General features: G+C 34.1%; 1 protein-coding gene across 4 annotated transcripts in view; it reads left to right on the top strand.

The window, feature by feature from the left end:
- The window catches only part of LOC139489180 (uncharacterized), a 22,388-nt gene extending 4,584 nt beyond the window's left edge, over nt 1-17,804 (top strand). For 2 of the 4 annotated variants that reach the window (XM_071275356.1, XM_071275355.1), the window contains exons 2-5: nt 13,151-13,219; nt 14,824-14,995; nt 15,682-15,879; nt 16,745-17,804. In XM_071275356.1, coding sequence (XP_071131457.1) covers nt 14,842-14,995; nt 15,682-15,879; nt 16,745-17,718 — 1,326 coding nt within the window. In that variant the 5' untranslated portion in view covers nt 13,151-13,219; nt 14,824-14,841 and the 3' untranslated portion in view covers nt 17,719-17,804. Of the gene's footprint in view, nt 1-877; nt 1,010-13,150; nt 13,220-14,823; nt 14,996-15,681; nt 15,880-16,744 lie in introns of those variants that run through there. The other 2 variants (XM_071275357.1, XM_071275359.1) reach the window with 2 other exon arrangements.
- The last annotated feature ends 2,451 nt before the right edge of the window (nt 17,805-20,255 follow it).

Genomic DNA, 20,255 nt, shown 5'->3' with positions numbered 1-20,255 from the left:
ATGTTTGCCTCTTAACGAATGCTAGTTAAAACTTTATAATCGAGATTTAAATGCAATTTACTGATATGATCACGGTCCAGACTCTAAAAAGAAACACCTGTTATTGAAAGATCTTATATGCATGTAACTATATAAAATGCAAGGAGACGATGGGTACACCCCAACGAGACAGTGTTCTAACAACAAAAAACAAACAAACTATATCGTGTTGTCTTTTTGCCGTCAATAATAACGAAAATTTCTTTGCAAAGTGTCAAACTCGATTTTTGACTCTTCTGAAAAAAATTCAAAAAGAAACGTTCGCAGATCTGTTTTCAATAAATTAAGAAAAAAAATCAAAAACCAACAAGGCAACCATTTACGATGTCCTAAACATATGACGAACCAAATAAAAAAAAAAAAAAAAAAACACACCCGAGGAGATTTTTACGCACCCGTTTTATGGTATATTATTTTTCATGCTGCTATTTAGGAGATATGTTTTGTTGGTCAAATATTATCATAATTATATAGCGTCAATTGCTACATGTAACAACTGTGTGTATAAGTTTATGTCACCATGTGTTGCATAACACTGTTAATATCAGATTCTTAATATATACAAATATATATATATATATATACATGTATATAGTTGGCTTTTTAAAAAATTAATTTCGCCCTATCAATTACGCCACATCAATATATAGATAAATAAAAGAGATGCTGTTCAAAATTAAAATGAATTCAAATATTTCTAGTAAAGGGTGTTGTCGTCCGAAAATAAATAATATTTGAGTAAGTAAGGTAATCTTATTTTGTCATTATTAAAGAAAGTGATTCATAAATGTGGTTCGTTGCGCATGATTCTGTGTAATAATCATACCATCCTTTAGTTATCAGATATTCATTTATGCAACAACATAAATCAAAGTACTGAAGTACTGAACATCGGATGACTGCAGGTTCTTGTGGATGGTCAGAAGCACATGTCACAGAAACAGATCACATCTCTATACCTGAAACTGAGGTTAATTTGTACAGAGATATTTTTTTTCTGATACAAGTTCGTGCGTTCTTGAATGATGAATAAATGACAGGAAATTTAACCTCACCGTAATAACCGGAATAGTTAGCTAACATAATTTTAAAGAGAACAATAACAAGTTTTCTCTATTGAAAACAATATTGCACATTTTTGAACAATTTGAACAGGGCGAGTACAGAATTCAGGGTAACATTTCAATACCTTGTATGACCACCTCTTGCATTTATGACCACCTGACAACTCCTTTGCATGGAATCAATTAGACGTTGAATAAAGTCTTGAGGGATGTTGTTGACAGTTCCATTCCCTGAAAAGAGCTGTTCGGATCTGGGCGAGCGTTTCCGGTGGATTTTGGCTATTTCTGATACGTCGTCCAAGTTTGTCCCAAAGATGTACAATTGGCGATAAATCTGGAGACATTGCTGGCCAAGGAAAACACGAATATGGTTATTCTCAAAAAAGGTCATCGAAATGTGTGCCACGTGACAACTGAATTTTGTCCCTATACCTTGTTGCATTCAGGTTACCAACGATGATTTTGAGCTCGGTGCTTTCCTGGTAGGTTATTCCGCCCCATACCATGATTCCACCACCAAATCGATCTGTTTCGTGCACGCACACATCAGAAAATCGTTCATTGAGCCTCCGGTAGACCCTGGCTCTGCCGTCGCTAAATTTCAAGTTGAATTTAGATTCATCATGGGTAAAAAGAACTTGTCTCCATGTTTGCCTATTCCATCGAATCCGTACCCGAGTCCATTGAAGTCGCGCCATCCTGTGACGCTGCGTAAGGATAGGTCCTTTCAATTGACGACGAGCTCTTAGACCAACTTGACGCAATCGGTTACGAACTGTTTGAGCAGATATCCTGTTGATATGCCTTCCGTGGGTTTGTCATGCAGTATTTGACGCGCTAACAAACGATTCCGGAGATGAATGAATGCGGACGTGCCTGTCTTGACGTAACGTCGTTTCACGTGGCCTGCCACTACGGGAGCGATCATTTGGTGTGCCAGTATCTCTAAGACGAGTCTTAAGCCTTGCAATAGTCATTCTAGAGACATTAAAATTATTTGCAATCTGCACTTGAGTCATTCCTGCTGACAACATCACAATAGCTCGTTCTCTCTCATTTTGGCGTAGACGGGGCATTGACTCACGTGTAACTTTTTCAATTTTTTAATGCGAACTTTTGTTAACGATCATGTTCGACACAATTAATGACTAAAAAGGAAAACTTGATTCCATCATTTTACAGGTAAATTGTTGAAAAAATGGTTATTTGTTTGAAATCAGAAAATGACGTTACGTCATTTCCGATATTGTTATAAATGAGTAAACTTGATCGATAAAGTATTCAGGTTAGTAGTTTTAATCATAAACATATTTGAAATTAATATATTTTATGGGATATTTTCAAATTAAATACCAATGTAATGTTTCTTATGCCTAGATATAATAATAGTTTCAGAGAATTGTTGTTATATGTTATATTGATATTACTGTTGCATGTATATATTATATAATTTTCATCTATTTATATCATATATCATTCTATTCTACTATTATCATAGTGCAGTGTAAGTGCATGGTAGACACTCTTCTGTAAAAAGAAAAAAGATCAAAGCCTTAAAGGCTGTAAAAGCAATTGCTGCCATGTGAATGTTTTGGGGACATTTTCATAATGTTACTTTGACATCATTTCTTAAAACTAAGTCCAAACATAATTGTTCAGTTAATATGTGTCATCCTCGATGATGCGATACGAGATAACTATAATTCTGATGCAATCCCCAAAAGGGGGGGGGGGCGGTCATCACAGACGAACATGACATTAAATTTTCATTATACGAGCAAGAACAACGATATCTTTCATTAGCGTATTTAAGGCTTTAAAAAAATTGGGCTTCAAAAGTTCACACACTTATTGACTTTATACAAAAAAATCCTGATAAAACATTGAATAGTTCACAAAACGTGATTTTAAAGTTAAATCATTTTTCAAAACACTGCAAAAAATGTCGTTCATATTGATTAAAGTGATATCGTCATAAAGTTCGTTGAAATGAACAGTTCTATAACAAACATCGAATTGAAACATCATGTTGAAAACAAAACTTTACGACAAAAGAGATGATTTCAGCTTTCAAATTGTGAACTTTCCATTTCTAAGTAGCAACATTCCAGCAACACCTGCATACGAGGTATATATCTCCCAATTGACACGATATTCCCGTGCTTGCATTTCCTATCATGATTTTCTTGATAGAGGGTTACTGCTCACAAGGAAGCTATTAAACCAAGAGTTCCAAATGGTGAAGTTAAAATCATACCTTCGTAAATTTTACGGACGCCATCACGAGTTGGTTGACCGTTATGGAATAACCGTTTCACAAATGATATCGGAGATGTTCCTTACGTCGTAACTACAATCCCCTTCCCTTTCATGAATGTGACCTACCGAATTAGACTATTTACCGGATTTGTTATCATAAGCAACACGACATGTTGCCACATGTGGAGCAGGATCTGCTTACCCTTCCGGAGCACCTGAGATCACCCATAGGTTTTGGTGGGGTTCGTGTTGTTTATTCTTTAGTTGTCTATGTTGTGTCATGTGTACTATTGTTTTTCTGTTTGTCTTTTTTCATTTTTAGCCATGGCGTTGTCAGTTTGTTTGAGATTTATGAGTTTGACTGTCCCTTTGGTATCTGTCGTCCCTCTTTTTCTGTCACAAAATGTTATTACACAATATATAGTAAGGGAGCTAACATTCGATTTTTATGGGGGGCTAGGACGAAATATTTTGTTCTGCTGGTTTTTTTAGTTGAAATCTCTGTCCTGCCTTTTTTTTTTTACTAGTTTATCCTGACTTTTTTTTACACAAAATGTCATCCTGCCTTTTTTTTTACCATGTTCCTCATCCTGCCTTTTTTTTTACTCAAAACTCCTGTCCTGTCTTTTTTTTCAAATTTCATCCTGGCCCCCCTCCTCATAAAAATCAAATGGTAGGTTTCTTAGGGGTGTCAGCTAAGTTTGTCTATTTTTAGATTTAATACAGGGAAACGTAAATATAACCTGTGTAGTGTTTTTGATTTTATGATAATTTTATGAATGAACAAGAGCACCTGACCTCTTTCTTAAACACAAATTAAACATTTAAAACCGTCTTTATAAGAGATAATTCAGTCAAATGTTCAGTATTAAATCAACAACTGATATGATTCCATATTTTGTTGAAACATCGTACGACAGGAGAACGGAAATCGCAGTTATAAAAATGCACCTTTTTCATTTGTAATGACCGCGAATCTATAACTTTTAAAGACCGGTTGAAAACCAAAAACTAATTTGCATAATTTATGAATGAGAGAAATTTAAGCGATAGCAATACATCGGAGTGACCTCAAGGTCATCCTCTATAAACATCTATTTTCTGTACACGAAACTTTTCTCCGTTTTTATTTTGAAATCTCGCTCCACTTACGTTTTGAAAATGTTTATTAAACAGTATATGTTGCAGGAAACATACCAAATGCAATTATGAGAGGCGATGTGTTGAACTTTTTTTTAATATATACACAACATGTACATGTAAATAAAACCATAAAGGATTACTGTAACAGAAGGTTAATGAACTTTTAAGTTGTGTATTTTCTTGCTGAAGACTAACGTAAGTCTTTATTACGTTACAAAAAAGAAGGAATAAGTTGATAAAAATAAAGGATGGACAAATAAAAACACCAATTTTACAATAATACTAAAGAATAATTAGGTCATAAAATCAAAATGATGTAATAAAAACAAAATGCTATAATAAAAACAAAAATCAAATCAAAACATTTGAGGAAAAAATATGACCGATTACGGAAATGATAACCCCTACTAACCAGACTTTAAGCTTCCTAGATTTATTTTAAGTTATTTTTGTCGAAGGTTATTGTCTCAATGATGTATACTTCTTATATCCTTTTATGGATACAGCTAGTTGTTATGTAATTATATAATGGTAGCATCATCACTTCAATATCTGCCAAAAAAATATAAAATATCTGCAATAAGTGTAGACATAACAGTAAAGGATAGAAAATGTCATGAAACTCGGAGGTACATTGCAATCGGCAATCCTCCATTGGCTTAGGTGACCGATGATTGTAAATTACACTGTCATTATGGAACGCCACAGCTATTTTATGCCGTACTCTGGCATAAATTATTATCACCGGCTAAGTACATTTCTAGGTTTTGATTCGTTAACGCACGTTGTTACAAAACCCATTACCCCGGATTGTTGCTAACCTGTTAGACTGACATGACTGGCGTGTGCTGTCTACCGTCTTGATACCTACGCTCAATCGACCAGATTTGAGACATTATAAAAAAGATGTGGTATGATTGTCAATAAGACAACTATCCACAAAAGACCAAAATGACACAGACATTAACAACTATAGGTCACCGGACGGCCTTCAACAATGAGCAAAGCCCATACCGCCTAGTCAGCTATAATAGGGCCCGATAAGACAATGTAAAACAATTCAGACATGTTTAGTATTCTACTAATCCATATACCCAAACGTTGATACACATTACACCTGGAAACTTCACACACTTTGTCCTTAGTTCCATACTGGTTCCTTGTGCAATATCGAATTCTGTAGATTATTCATAATGCCTGTAATTAAATATTTACATTGTAATCCACTAACAATGTTATTTAATAATGTCGTTCGTTTGCACTCATTTTAGTAAATGCATCACTTGGCTGCCACATTGTCAATGAATGGGACATCTGATCTAGCTATGCAAATTGAGTGCCAAATTCTGTAAATTCGAGTTTCTCTGTCTCTGGATTAAAAACGTCTTATTTTTGACAACCTGTAGGCACTGTGTATCATCGCCACCAGAAATTGGGTACTAACGAAGCGGAGAGAAATAGAAAAAAAAGTAAACAAGTTAAGAAATCATTCACTTTAAGGCATTTCTACTCGTTTGATGAGGGTGTCGCTTAAGAAATGATTTTCTGATATACAATTCTTTAAATCATACGGCCAATAAGTACAAAATTTAGACAAGATTTTGTGTTATACTCCAAAATTTGTTGTTATGCCGGCGTAACACATTGGCGTATAGAACGGCGTGCACCAAACGGACAGAGAAAATTGTCAAAGTCGGTTAGTTACACGCCAGAGGAACGCTAAGCAATTGTTAAACGCACGTTGCATAAGTTTGAAGTACGTCGAAATACACATGTTTACGTTTGGTAAACGCTACAACTCGAGCAAATTTTTATGCAGCATAAAAATTTTCATCCAACTGAAGCCTATGTCTAGCGTATACATACGCTACAAGCGCGTTCAACGCGCCACAGATAAGTTTGATACACGTTAAGGACACGTTGTATACCTTTTGAGATCGTTAGACATTAAGTAAAACGTATGCGGGTGTGTTTGTTACAACACCCCATAATAGAACGTCCAAGATACGAACGGGACGCGTCTTGCTTGGGTACGCTTCTCGTACGCCCATTACACGCTTAGAGCTCGTTTCGCAGGCATTACAGATATGATTGAAAGGTTGAGTGCATCCAAAATTACTAGCGTTTTGGCAGCGTACAAGATTTTTTAATACGCCCGGCGTACGTCGGAGCTTTACGGGCGCTGATGTGTAACGCCGGTATTATGGTGAAATTTTGTAAGTTCAATAAAATAACCCGCCCATTCATCTTTTGTTGGTGCTAGGTTTTGTTTTTAATAAAAACAGTGGAGATGGGGTATGATAGCAAATAAGATAACTATCCATCAGGATCAAATAAAGTGTATGTATAAAAGAAGATGTGGTATGATTGCCAATGAGACAACTCTCCACAAGAGTCCATAATGACACAGAAATTAACAACTCTATGTAACCGTGCGGTCTTCAACAATATATGTAAGCAATTATATGCTATCGTACGGCCTTCAACAGCGAAAACTCATATCAACAAACAACAACAAATATGATAGAGATGAACCAACGACAACCACCGAACCATGGGATCGATAATTTGGACCTACACATAAAGTATGTGCTGGGTTAAATACGTTGTTAATATTTTATATTTCTGAAATGATTCATTTGTAAAAAGAAAAGTTAAGAAAATACTTTGTTTTCATCGAAAGTAAGAAGAAATAAATCGTGAATTGTATTTAGAATTAATTTTCTTGTCAGTTTCTTTTTGAAAATATATATAATGTGCCTACATCTTAAATGCTGTGTCAAGCGAATGGTATTTCTATCTAATGCATTTTTATCTAATGTATAATTAGATGGGGGGCAATAGGGGTCCTTTAAATTGTTAACAACACCTCGATTTTGGCAAAAACAGTTAACAACAAATGTTAAATGCTGACAACAATTAACAGCAACTTTAATATACCCTTTTATCCAAACAAACCCAAAAGGAATGAAAAGGGGATGTGCATATCTTCAATGTATTCAAAAGTTTGAAAACCACTGTACAAAGTCGCATAAATGCAAAACTCTCTAAGGAATATTTTATAAAGCTGACTAATTTTCAGAATACACACGCAAGTACCATATTTTCTTTATTGACACTTGAACGGATGGAAAAGCAGACGGAATAATTGACTCCGAGAAAAATTACTATGTCATGAATAATCGAAAATGCCTCAAACAGCAAAAGGCAGGCTTCTTCTTGTTATGCGTATTGTTGAGTAAATGTTTTATTTCAATCAGTCGTAGCAAACTTCGGTTATCGTCATGACGTAGGAAACAGAAAGAATGAGTGAATACTATAAGGCGCGAACATTATTTTTTTTATGGCGGGGACTCTCATAAATTAGGGTCACATCTCAGTGCTATTCATACAACTCATTGCTTACATGATTTTATTAAAAGAAATTAAGAAAGTTTACTGATTTTTATTATTAAATCATCAAAAGCAGTATATTAATCAGAAATAAAAGTAACATGTCACAAGTTGTAGCACTCTTTCATCTTCAAGTCCCAATTAAGAACTCTGAGCTGATATATAAAAAAAGCCTTGGTCCTTCTTTACATTTCTGAAGTCTTAGACTAGCAAATTTGACATCAATTTGAGAACCAAGTCCTCATTTTTCTGCCTCTTCTACCAGGCCACACTGTTGAGTCATTTTACGAATTGCAAATTGAAAAAGTACTTTATTTTTCACAATTCCATTCAGGGACAAGGTAACTTATTAAACATTCCATATACATCTAAATTATTTTCATCATAGGACCGACGACCAGGGTTTTAGCTGGGTAAGAAGCGGCTCTTCCTTTTAACGTTTTGGATACATTACAAATAGAAGCCAGAAATGAACTACATTGGTTAGACGTATAAAGCGGGCTTGGGATATCCCAAAACATGTTTAACACTGCCGCATGTCTTGCACCTGACCGTAGGCCTACTTGACTTTCCGTAACTTTTGCTATATAATTGAGATAATTAGTGTTGATTGTCTCCCCTACACATGGACAAAAACTCACTTAAGTAAATTTTATTATTATATTTAGAACAGGTAAGTATATCTTGAAGAATAATAACTTGCTCATGCACCTAAAAGAGAAGCATATAAGGACTCGAGTATATAAATAGTGTGGTGCACAGTGTATATAACCAAAAGAAATTTTGAAAAACATAGCAAATAATATTTATTTTTACAATATACAATGTGTTTGTTGTGCAAACATTAAAGGTAGTGAAATAGGCATAATGATGACATCTATTAATTTATAATATACGAGCTTAGTAGAAATGCCCTGCTATATTTATATCTTTTCTATATTAAGTATCATATAACTTGGAAATATTGTAAACAGCATTTATAAGAAAAGTATTACTGTATTTATATAATATAAGTTGATTGGCATATGATATCTATACCTTTTGTATTTCGATGTTTCCTGGGCTATTTTCTATATCACTAATTTGATTTTGAACATTATACACAGATGATGACAGAAAAATGCAACATAACAATAAAAAAAAAGACAATATACATGTATCAAAATAACATTTCTCTGTGGCTAAGGGAAGCAACTCATATTGATATGTTACATACACTTTCATATGAAAAACATCCACTTTTTATCCTTTCATTTATGATATATTCGGAAATTGATTTGATATTGATATTCGAAACAATTTGTGCAAACAGCAGCTAGTACTGAACACATACAGAAAAATGTTATGCATACTTTAATTGAATTCATCATCTAAATTATTTTTGCTCTTGATTTTAAGGGAAGCAGCTTAAAATGTTTTCAAATTATACATATTTATATTACAGATCTATTTTAAATGAGAATTTCACAATAAACATATTAAAACCACCACTTATGCAATGATGTAAACAGTAAAAGAACAAACACAAAAAAAAAAAAGAGAGAAATATTTTTATAAAAACTTTAAACAACCTCAGATCTCAGAATGAATAATCGAGTTAATATATATTCTTTGTATGTTTATAATCTTGTATGAATATTGTTAGTGCTTCATAAGCCTCTAAAGGCTGGCTGATATGGTATACTATTGCTAATGTATTGAAATTTTATTGTAATTTCATGTATATTGTATCAGGTTGCACTTTAAATAAAATAAAATCTAAATCTAAATCTATAGTCTTGTATTTATTTCATTTTTTAAATTTTGGTTCATTTATATGTTTCAGGAAAGAAACATTGAACTTCTACCCCCTTTTTCTAGTTGAATGATTGCTCACTTAGGAGACAACTTCAGGTACATACCAATACGCAGTAACAAGTTTAACAAGTTTACTTTCGCATTATGGCCATGGTGAATTTTCTAAATATGAAAGTTTTTGTACAATAAAATTGAATTTTAAATAGTTGAAGAATAATACAGCCTTCCTCGTGGGTTTATATGAACATTTAAATAGTTTTTAGCAGGTTGAATAAGCCCCATTTTTCAGTTTGACCGTCCATATTTTCTTATCCGTACCGCCATAGATTTAGAAATTTTGTATTGTTTTTCAACAAAGATTTGACGCTCGATCTTTTCAATTCAATTTTATAGAAATGCATATGATTTTTGTTTACCTCTTGATAAATATATGTCTATGGTTCACAGGCACTCGGGTCAGAATGTTTTTTCCCTATATACCTTTATATAACACTATGGTTTCAGGAAAGGTATCACTCTAATTGATTGAAATTTTCCTTTGGATCAAATTTATGAGACCTTTGTGACATGTTCAACCCCTTATTTTGCAATATTTGGTATCAAATAAATGCTGATGGTTGCCATGGTTACACAAAAAAGGGATTATATTTCACCCGGCACAATAACTATTGGAAATCAAATCTATGGACGATTCTCTTTCCATAAATATACACATGCATTACTCAAATACAGTTTTTTTCCTAACTGTGTATTGCCACCCTAGTGCACAATTTTCCCGCTGCGTTGGGTTGTTTTCTTCTATTTGGTTGGGCTTTTATTTCTTTGACATTTTCCCCATTTCCATTCTCAATTTTTATAAGGATTTACTAAATTTTTTAAAGACAGTTACATATATATACTGTTTATGTCACTCCTTTGCGGAGGCAACGTAAAGAAAGAGATGGACAGCAAATGTTAATGTGATTCTTGTAAATAACAGTTAACAGAGAAAATGATGTCAAAAACAGTGAACACGTATTAAGTAACCGATAACAGGAATCCGAATTTAAAAAAAAAACAGTTAACAACATTGCAAATTTTAACAGAACAGATTACAGACAGTGGATTAAAAACATTTAACAGTTTAAGTTCATCTCAGATATCAGTTTTAAAGAAAACCTTAATAAGGGCAAAAACACTTTAACATAAAAAGGTATCCCCTCGTTAGATATTTGAACTTGAATACTTTATTTTCTTTGAAACGATGGTAAATACATATTCTAAAATTAGCAAGTTGCCATACAGTTGAAAACAAGTTGCCATACAGTAAATTTGTCAACACGAGCAAGTTGCCGTACCCTAAACTTTATTTTTTATGGTCTATATTCTTTAAAATACATCTTTTTGACAATAAATTTCAGTAAATATGATGCCACACTATAATAATCTAAAAACGTGTCTGGAAAAATAATGAAAAATAGTTCAATATCTTGAGAAAAGGGCGACAGAGGACGATCGACCTCGAAATTTTTCGGTACTAAGTGGCAAGTTTTGGAGTATTACACAAAATCTTGTATTAACTTTGTACTTATCGGGCTAATAAATTTAAGAATTATATATAATAAAATCATTTCTTAAGCGGCACCCTCATCAAATGAGTGGCAATGCTTTAAATTGAATGAATTCTTAACTTGTTTACTTTTTTTTTATTTCTCTCCGCTTCGTTAGTACCCAATTTCCGGTGGCGATATTACACAGTGGTAAGGTTATATTTAAAAGTAATACCCTGCATCTTGTTTATGATACGTCAAATTCCCAAATTTCAATAAAACAATGCGAGATCGAATTTCTGTAAATATCGCCAGATTTGGACTAAGGCCATAAGATTCGTATATATGGATTTTTTAACACCCTTCAGTACCCTGCATCACCCCTAGGTGAACTTTGATTTCATTGAAATTACATTACATGTATATTTCATTTAAAGAATTTTTTAATTCGGCTAACAGCATTCTCGCGTCATTCTAAAATCAACTATCATGTCAAAATGACACACATTTTCACAATGAAGTGCATAGGTAAATTAAAGAAAAACTTAGTAGTAATCGAGTTTTTATTATCAATAGCAAAAATATGTAATTATGTAATTATAAGTATTAAATGCTTCTTTGAGTAATTGTATAGGGTTGTAAAAGCGTTTACCGTGCGCACATTTTAAGACTGAAGAGCTTCAGCGCTTCATACAATTGTACTTCGGTTAACGCTTTTACATCCCAATAAAATAGAGAAAGGAAATGGGAAATGTGTCAAATCGACAACAACCCGACCATAGAGCAGACAACAGCCGAATGCCACCAACAGGTCTTCAATGTAGCGAGAAACTCCCGCACCCGGAGGCGTCCTTCAGCTGGCCCCTTAAAAAAATATGTATACTAGTTCAGTGATAATGGACGTCATATTAAACTCCGAATTATACACAAGAAACTAAAATTAAAAATCATACAAGACTAACAATGGTCAGAGGCTCCTGACTTTCGACAGGCGCAAAATTGCGGTGGGGTTAAACATGTTTATGAGATCTCCCCCCTCCCCCTATACCTCTAGCCAAAGTAGAAAAGTAAACGCATAGACTACAAGACTAACAAAGGTCAGAGGCTCCTGACTTTCGACAGGCGCAAAATTGCGGTGGGGTTAAACATGTTTATGAGATCTCAACCCTCCCCCCTATACCTCTAGCCAAAGTAGAAAAGTAAACGCATACCAACAAGCACATTAAAATTCAGTTCAAGAGAAGTCCTAGTCCGATGTCAGAAGATGTAACAAAAGAAAATAAACAAAATACCAATAATAGATTAATAACAACGACTACTAGCAGTTAAATGACATGCCAGCTCAAGACCTCAATTAAACTGATTTAAAGATTATGTCTTCATCATATGAATATCAGGCACAATCCCTCCCATAATGAATTAACAAAAAGAAGCATTCAATTCTTTAAAATTACAATGTAACATCTAGGATGTTACGAGCTTCTACAATAAAGTGCACACACAGGTAAAAAAAACATGATAGGACTCGTGTTTGCATGATCCTAGCAAAACATGTAATTATAAGTATTGAATGCTTCTTTTAATAAGTGTATAGGGTCGTAAAAGCGTTGACCGTGCGCACATTTTCTGTGCGTCTTACAAAATGTACTTCTGGAAACGCTTGTATACCCAACACATTTCCAAAAAGAAGCAATTTCAATTATTTAATTTAAAAGCGCAAATGTCTTTTAGTGTTACACGAATTTGTACCTATGATTGTATTCCAACCTCCTGTTAAATACTATTATTAAATATGAAATTTCATATTAATTAATAGTAACAACATAAAAGACATATATGGAAGAATGTAATATCAAATTGTTCTGTATCTATTCTAGTTGATTGATTAACAATTTTAATAAACCATTTTATTTTGTTATTTTTTAGATCTATTCACACGTCAAAGAGGTTTTATATTGAAACACGGTCTTTAATTTGTGGAATACTGTTGGTAAGGTAAGTGTTGTGAATTGCTTTACTAAATACTCTTTGAGTACATATATGAAACCTTTAGTATATATTTAAACGTCATATTTTAAAGTTTTTTTTATTATGCATACTTATCTGCATTGTATCGAACTGATAAGTTAAGCCCTTTACAACTGTTTTTGTTATAGTTTGTTCTTATGTTTTTCTGTTACACCACTTAAGGTTAAGAGAGGAGGTGTGTATGCCTTCCAACTAGGTTAACCCCGCCACATTATATATTACAAAAGTAACATTCACATTTTGTCATTGCTATTTTCATGGTAAGCTGGTGCGGGTGAGTTTCCAGCTCCGATTGACTGTTTTTCTTTTTACATATCATCTGTATCCTTTTGATGTCTTATTATAGCTCTCTTTAGTTCTGTGTTTAGATGGCAGGTCTCATGCCATGTGGCATAGTTTTTGTGCATAGTACAAGGAAGACCACTACAATCATATTGTGTATACAGATTGGTTGTAGACGGTAAACATGGAAGTTCTTTGTATTTAACGAGATTTCCCGCCAAAGTTACATATCCGGCACAACTATTGATACACTTTGCGGGTGTAGGGCATTGCAGCTATTCGTCTGTCTTATTTTGACACTTATACATTTATCATTGAGAATGGAAATGGGGAATATGTCAAAGAGACAACAAATTGACCAAAAAGCAGACAACAGCCGAATGCCACCAATAGGTGTTCCATGCAGCGAGAAATTCCCACACCCGGAGGTGGTCCTCAGCTGGCCCCAATAAAAAATTGTGTACTAGTTCAGTGAAAATGGATGTCACACTCAACTCAGAAACATATAAATGAACTAAAAAAAGTCCAGTCAACATCTTCGACATTTGAGGAAGAACTACTTGGTCTTTGATCATTGAATGTCTCAATAAGTTTAAATTGTTATGTAGACTCTTGATTTATAAAGTGTATGACTATCTTCATTCAAATATAATAACGAAACAATATTGTTCACCATATTAATTGAATTTTAATGGTCTCCAAAGAAATAAATACATGATTCTTTTACATCCTGGTCTCACGTTTTGCAAATTAAAAGTCGACAACTTTCTTGAATTTTAACATGAAATTTCAACCGGAAATTGACAAAACGTCACAAAATTGCTGCTTCAACAACACTGAAAACTATCTAACGTGATTTAGATCAATTAAAACATTAGTTATTGAAGTTTAAACTAAAAAAAATTGAAAGAGAATTAAGAAAAGTTGAAATTTAAACATGCATCCCCCATTTTGGATTATACCGGAAGTTAACTATATTTCCAACTCCATATCTAAAATTGATGAGTATAGATAGAAGTATGTTTGAGCATGTAATTTAGTGGTTGTCGTTTGTAGCTATATCAATTTGTTTTTTCGTTCATTATTTTGTACCTAAATCAGGCCGTTAGTTTTCATGTTCGAAATAATTTACAGTAGTCATTTCGGGGCTATTTATAGCTGACTTTGCGTAATGGGTGTTACGGAGATCTGTAATATTGGTAGTTGTAACTTTCGGTGTCATTTTTTTCGAGCGTAGTCGCATTGGAAATCATACCATATTTTCTTATTTTTACACTTATTATTTCTAGCATAATTACTCAAAAGACATGAATATTTCATCACCGATCAAAGGTCAGAAATTGAGATTATGGTTGTCGTTTGTTGCTGGTGTTCTTGCCAATGCACTGTTGGGACCATCAGAAATATTCTATATATATGCAAATGAGCTGCAAGTCATATTTAACGTCAATAAGAAACAAGGTAAGGATGTTATATGTATAACCATCAATAGCTATTAAGAAAAGCATGTATGCCCTTTTATATATATTATAGTCGGTCATGCTTTAATTTTACAAAGACTGATTTATTTTGTGATTTCAAAATGGCTATTTGCACATACAGGTATATCCGTCAATATTAGGAAGAATCTTGAGACTTTTACACAGAAAAGTTGACATCGTTACACAGAAAGACGTTTGATAATGTATCAATGAAAGAAATTTGACACTATAACACTGAGAGAAATTTGACACCATACCCCAGAGAGACATTTGACACTAACACAAAAAAAAAACTTGACACTGTAACACGGAAAGACACTTGTCATCATATAACACTGACAGAAACTTGACACTGTATCACAGATATAAACTTGATACTGTATCACAGAGAGAAACTTGACACTGTATCACAGAGAGAAATTTGACACTGTATCACAGAGAGAAATTTGACACTGTAACACAGAAAGACACAAAACTGTATCACACAAAAACTTAACACTGTAACAACGTTCGTTTGTCCGTCTGTCCCGTTTCAGGTTCAAGGTAGTTTTTGATGCAGTTAAAGTCCAATCAACAATTTAGTTTTGAGATGCCTTTATACAATTTATCTAAAATCGGTTCGTTGATATTTTTATTAATTACGATTCCTTTTTCTTCTTTTATTAGTTGAAATGTTCGCGTCCATCAAGTCTATAGGAAACGGAATTGGATTCGTGTTATGTACGTTTACAGATTCATTAAATCCCATGTGTTTGTTGGTTGGTTTTGTGTTTACACTGATTGGGCCGACTGTATTATGGGTTACGACATTAGATCAGCATATGATAAACAGTTACTTTATTATGTTCGGATTTCTGTGTAACGGTAAGTGTATTTACTGGTTGTAAATTAAGAACGATATTGTTTTAACCATATCATGACCAATTGATTTTATATCCTAATAAATCAATACTTCAAAAAAGAAAGAGAATAGAAGGAATTAAATGAATAATGAACTCCATGAAATATAGATCGCATGTACGATCTTTTATGATGAGCAAAACGTAACCTGCATATAGAACTATAACAGGTTCTGACTTAACAAATTTGGTAACAATTCAAATAAAACAAGAATGTGTCCCCAGTACACGTATGCCCCATCCGCACTATCATTTTCTATGTTCAATGGACCGTGAAATTGCGGGATAATCTCTTACTTGGCATTAACAATTAGAAAGATCATAGCATAGGGAACATGTGTACTAAGTTTCAAGTTGATTGGACTTCAACTTCATCAAAAACTACCTCGACCAAAAACTTTAACCTGAAGCTGGACAGACGGACGGACGAACGAACGGATGGACGGACTAACGAAAGCACAGACCAGAAAACATAATGCCCATAAATGGGGCATAGCAAAAACTGTATGATGGCCTTATTTTCATACAAAACTTGAAACGCGAGTCAAGTATGATATATAGCGACAAATGACAACAACAGCAATATTGGCTTGACTTGGGAGAGGCCGATACAGGTGCATGATGCTACAGTGTCGAACTTGCTTGCTGGTACTTAATCCTTCTCAAACATAGGACAGATGGTCAACAGAATAACACAAGACAAGAATAAAATCTACAAAACAATAAAACATTTAAAATAAAAATACATATGTCACATTGTGTTTATATTCTGTACGTGTTACCTGCCTAATCCGACACCTGAGTATTCCAACATCCTTCTTTTTTTTTAGGATTAAGTGATTCCATTCAGATTATTATATCCCAGAAGATAGTTGCTAAGAATTTTTCTTCATCAAACAGAGGAATAATTATGGCAGTTCTTAGCGAAAGTATCAGTATTGGAATGCTGCTGTTTTCCATTGTTTATTACATCATTCCGCCAAAGAATCATCGATTTCAACAACTCATGATATTTCTTTTTTTCTTTAGTGTATTTGTGTATATATTCTGTTTTTTGTTTCTTCGAGAAGTTCATTCTCAAACAGATTATACAAATATATTACATGAAGATGATAATCCCGAACCAAATGTAAGTAGTTTGAATGAACATTCGAAAGACGTTATACTAAAAAAGACATTCATGCAAATTATCAAAGACCCAAACTATCAGTTGTTAGCCTGGTTGTCAACGCTAGCACTTGCCACAGGTTCGGTGTTAAAAACCAACTTAACTGTGTTGAGTCAAGTTTCGGGTTTAAGTAGTTTTGATTCGTACATTTTTATTTTTGTTCCTGTATTTTCATCAATCGGTGGTATCGTCGTTGGATTATTGTCTGATAAATTGCGTGACTCGTTGACAAGACTCCCCTTTCTTTTAGTTGTGTGTGTCCTACAGACACTATGTTCTTTCATTAATATTTTTCTTGTTAAAAACAAGGCTTTGATAGTTTTATCTGCATTTTTAACTGGAACAGCGTTAGGTTCTTCGTATGCTTTAGTTAGCTCTGTGGTGAGTGAAATGTTTCACATTGACAACTATAACAGAAATTACGGTATGATTAAAGGAGCTCATGCAGTTACTGCCCTTTTACTCCAATATCTCTTTGGAGTATTTTATGATGCCAATGTCAGTGATTCGGAATTGTTTTGCAGAGGTTTGCATTGTACTGAAATGGGATACACGATGAATACTATTATAAGTTTATTACCAGTTTTACTCTGTGTATGTCTATTAATAAGGACCCCATTAAAAATAACCAAATAAAAGTCATGTGTTTTGATTTTTTTTTACGGATTACGACAAATTGGACAGCTAACATTTTTTTGATTTATTAAACAACTGACCAATCGACTGATTTGTTAAACGCCTGACCAATCACTGACCCTTTTCTTTTATTTAAAAATAGAACTATCTTTTTTGTATAGGGGTGTCGAAGCGTTGTTCGAAGTATATTTGGTATCTTAGAATGTGTGCGCGGTCAAGGCTTTTACAACCCTATAATGTTACTAAAAGAAACGTTCAATACTTATAATCACATTTTTTACTAGGATCATAGAAGACGATATCTTTCATTTTTTTTTATTTACCTGTGCACTAGTATATATTTGTTTAGGGGCCAGCTGAAGAACGCCTCCGGGTGCGGGAATGTCTCGCTACATTGAAGACCTGTTAGTGACTTTCTGCTGTTGTTTTTTCTATGGTCAGGTTGATGTCTCTTTGACGCATTCCCCATTTCCATTCTTAATTTTATACTTTATTGTGAATGATAGTGGTAGTACGGCGGCCTCGTGAAAAATTGTGCACATCCTGGTACAAGCATGAAACTTGGCACAAAGCTTCATCCAGTATAACTCTTTGATTTCAGATAGGGAGGCATTTGACAAAATGCACCCCTTCCGGTAAAATTCAATATGGTGGACATTATATACTTAAATGCATTTAAACGGTTATGGATAGATACATATCAAAAGCTTTGCCAACTCCCAAACGCAAGCCAAATTTCGTTTGCCCCTAAGTCAGCGAAACAGCAATGACAGCAACACCAGTATCGACTATAGTATTCGAAGCATGACTCATTTGCATCAGATGCATCAGCAACAAATGCCTAGGATGTTCTATCTTATCCACCACATGATGATGTTTCAAGTTTAGCACCATGTTCACATTTAGAGGCTGACACTAGAATCATGGTGCATGTGTCTGATGCAGTGAAACATGATTCGAACAGTCGTTAATGATATCAATGATGCTGTCATTACTGTTTTGTTATTCCGTGACATAGGGGTATACGAACTATGGCTTGTGTTTTGGAGGGCAAAACGCTTTAGATAAATGTCTATCCATGACCTTTCAAATGCAATAAATAATGAGTGATCACACACACTTCCTGTGATCTATGGCTTTACCGCTTGTTATACTGTTCTCTTTTTGCTTGAAAAGGAAAAAGGCTGCGTGGGTGACATTGATGTGACTTTAACATTAAAAAATATGATTGATCAGCCTAAATCATCGTACTTTTACTGTAAGATCGCACAAACTTATTAGATGGGGTAATGAAGCAAGAAAATAATTATTTGCAGAAAAGGAAATGCTAATCGAGGCTATTCCCTCAACTTGGTCTAGTCTGCATGTTAAAGAGTGGCGAAAGATACCAGAGGAACAGTCAAACTAATATAAATTAAAAATAAACTGTCAACGTCATGGTTAAAAATGAAAAAAAGATAAACAGAAAAATAAAAGTACACAAGAAACAACAAAGAAAACACAGTAACACGAACCCCACAAAAAACTGGGGGTGATCTCAGGTGCTCCGGAAGGGTAAGCAGATCCTGCTCCGTATTTGGCACCCGTCGTGTTGGCTCATGTTAATACAAACCCGATAAAAAGTCTAATAGGTCTCATTCATGAAAAGGGAAGGTGATAGTAGTTACGACGTAGGAAATCATGATAGGAAATACAAGCGCGGGAATATCATATCAGTTGGGATAAATATACTCTGTATGCAGGTGCTGCGGCATGTTGCTACATAGAAATCGAAAGTTCACAATTGGGAAGCTGAAAACCATCTAGTTTGTGATGAAACGTGCAATATACTCAAAGCGGATTTTTTGTGGGGACGAGCTTGGAATTGGTTCTCATTCTACCCAGTCTAAGCCCTAATGGATGGCGAAGGAACAAGGAGGATCCATGGGAACCCTTTAAAAAAAAATTCTGATGTCTCATCATCTTGTGAGGAGCTTGTACATAAAGGATGTAAGAAAGGATGCCGCGGTCATTGTTAATTTGAAAAATCGGGTCTTCCGTGCACTGCTTGTGGCGCTGATTGTGTCTAAAACATGTGTGTGTGGCCGAATAGTAGTAATTTTAAAAAGGCTTTAGTACTTTAGCGACTTTATTTTGTTTTAATCAATCTATCCAAAAATCTACATCGAGGATATAGAGATGAATTGAGGACACATCTTTGAAATTTCCGCCATATTGTTTTTTTTAACCGGAAGTGTTTACTTTGTATTAAAATATTTCAAACATAATAGAGAATAAGTGATTTTGAGGAAACTTAAAGCCAAGAGTTTAATGACCAGCACATTTTTGTTTGTACGTTTTGAAAAAACTTAAATATTTAAATAAAAAGTTTATATTTCTATGTCCGCCATATTGGACTTTACCGGAAGTAGGAGTTTTAAAGACTATTTCCTTTAAATTGTTTCCATGAGAAGCACCAACGAAAGGTTCCTGTACAATATAATGATAGCAGCAATACGTTTAAACACATTTTAACTACCCTCCCTAAAAAATAAGCT

This window comes from Mytilus edulis, chromosome 9 (genome assembly GCF_963676685.1).
Source record: "Mytilus edulis chromosome 9, xbMytEdul2.2, whole genome shotgun sequence".
NCBI classification, from domain to species: Eukaryota; Metazoa; Mollusca; class Bivalvia; order Mytilida; family Mytilidae; genus Mytilus; species Mytilus edulis.
This window is presented reverse-complemented; position numbering and strand designations above follow the sequence as displayed.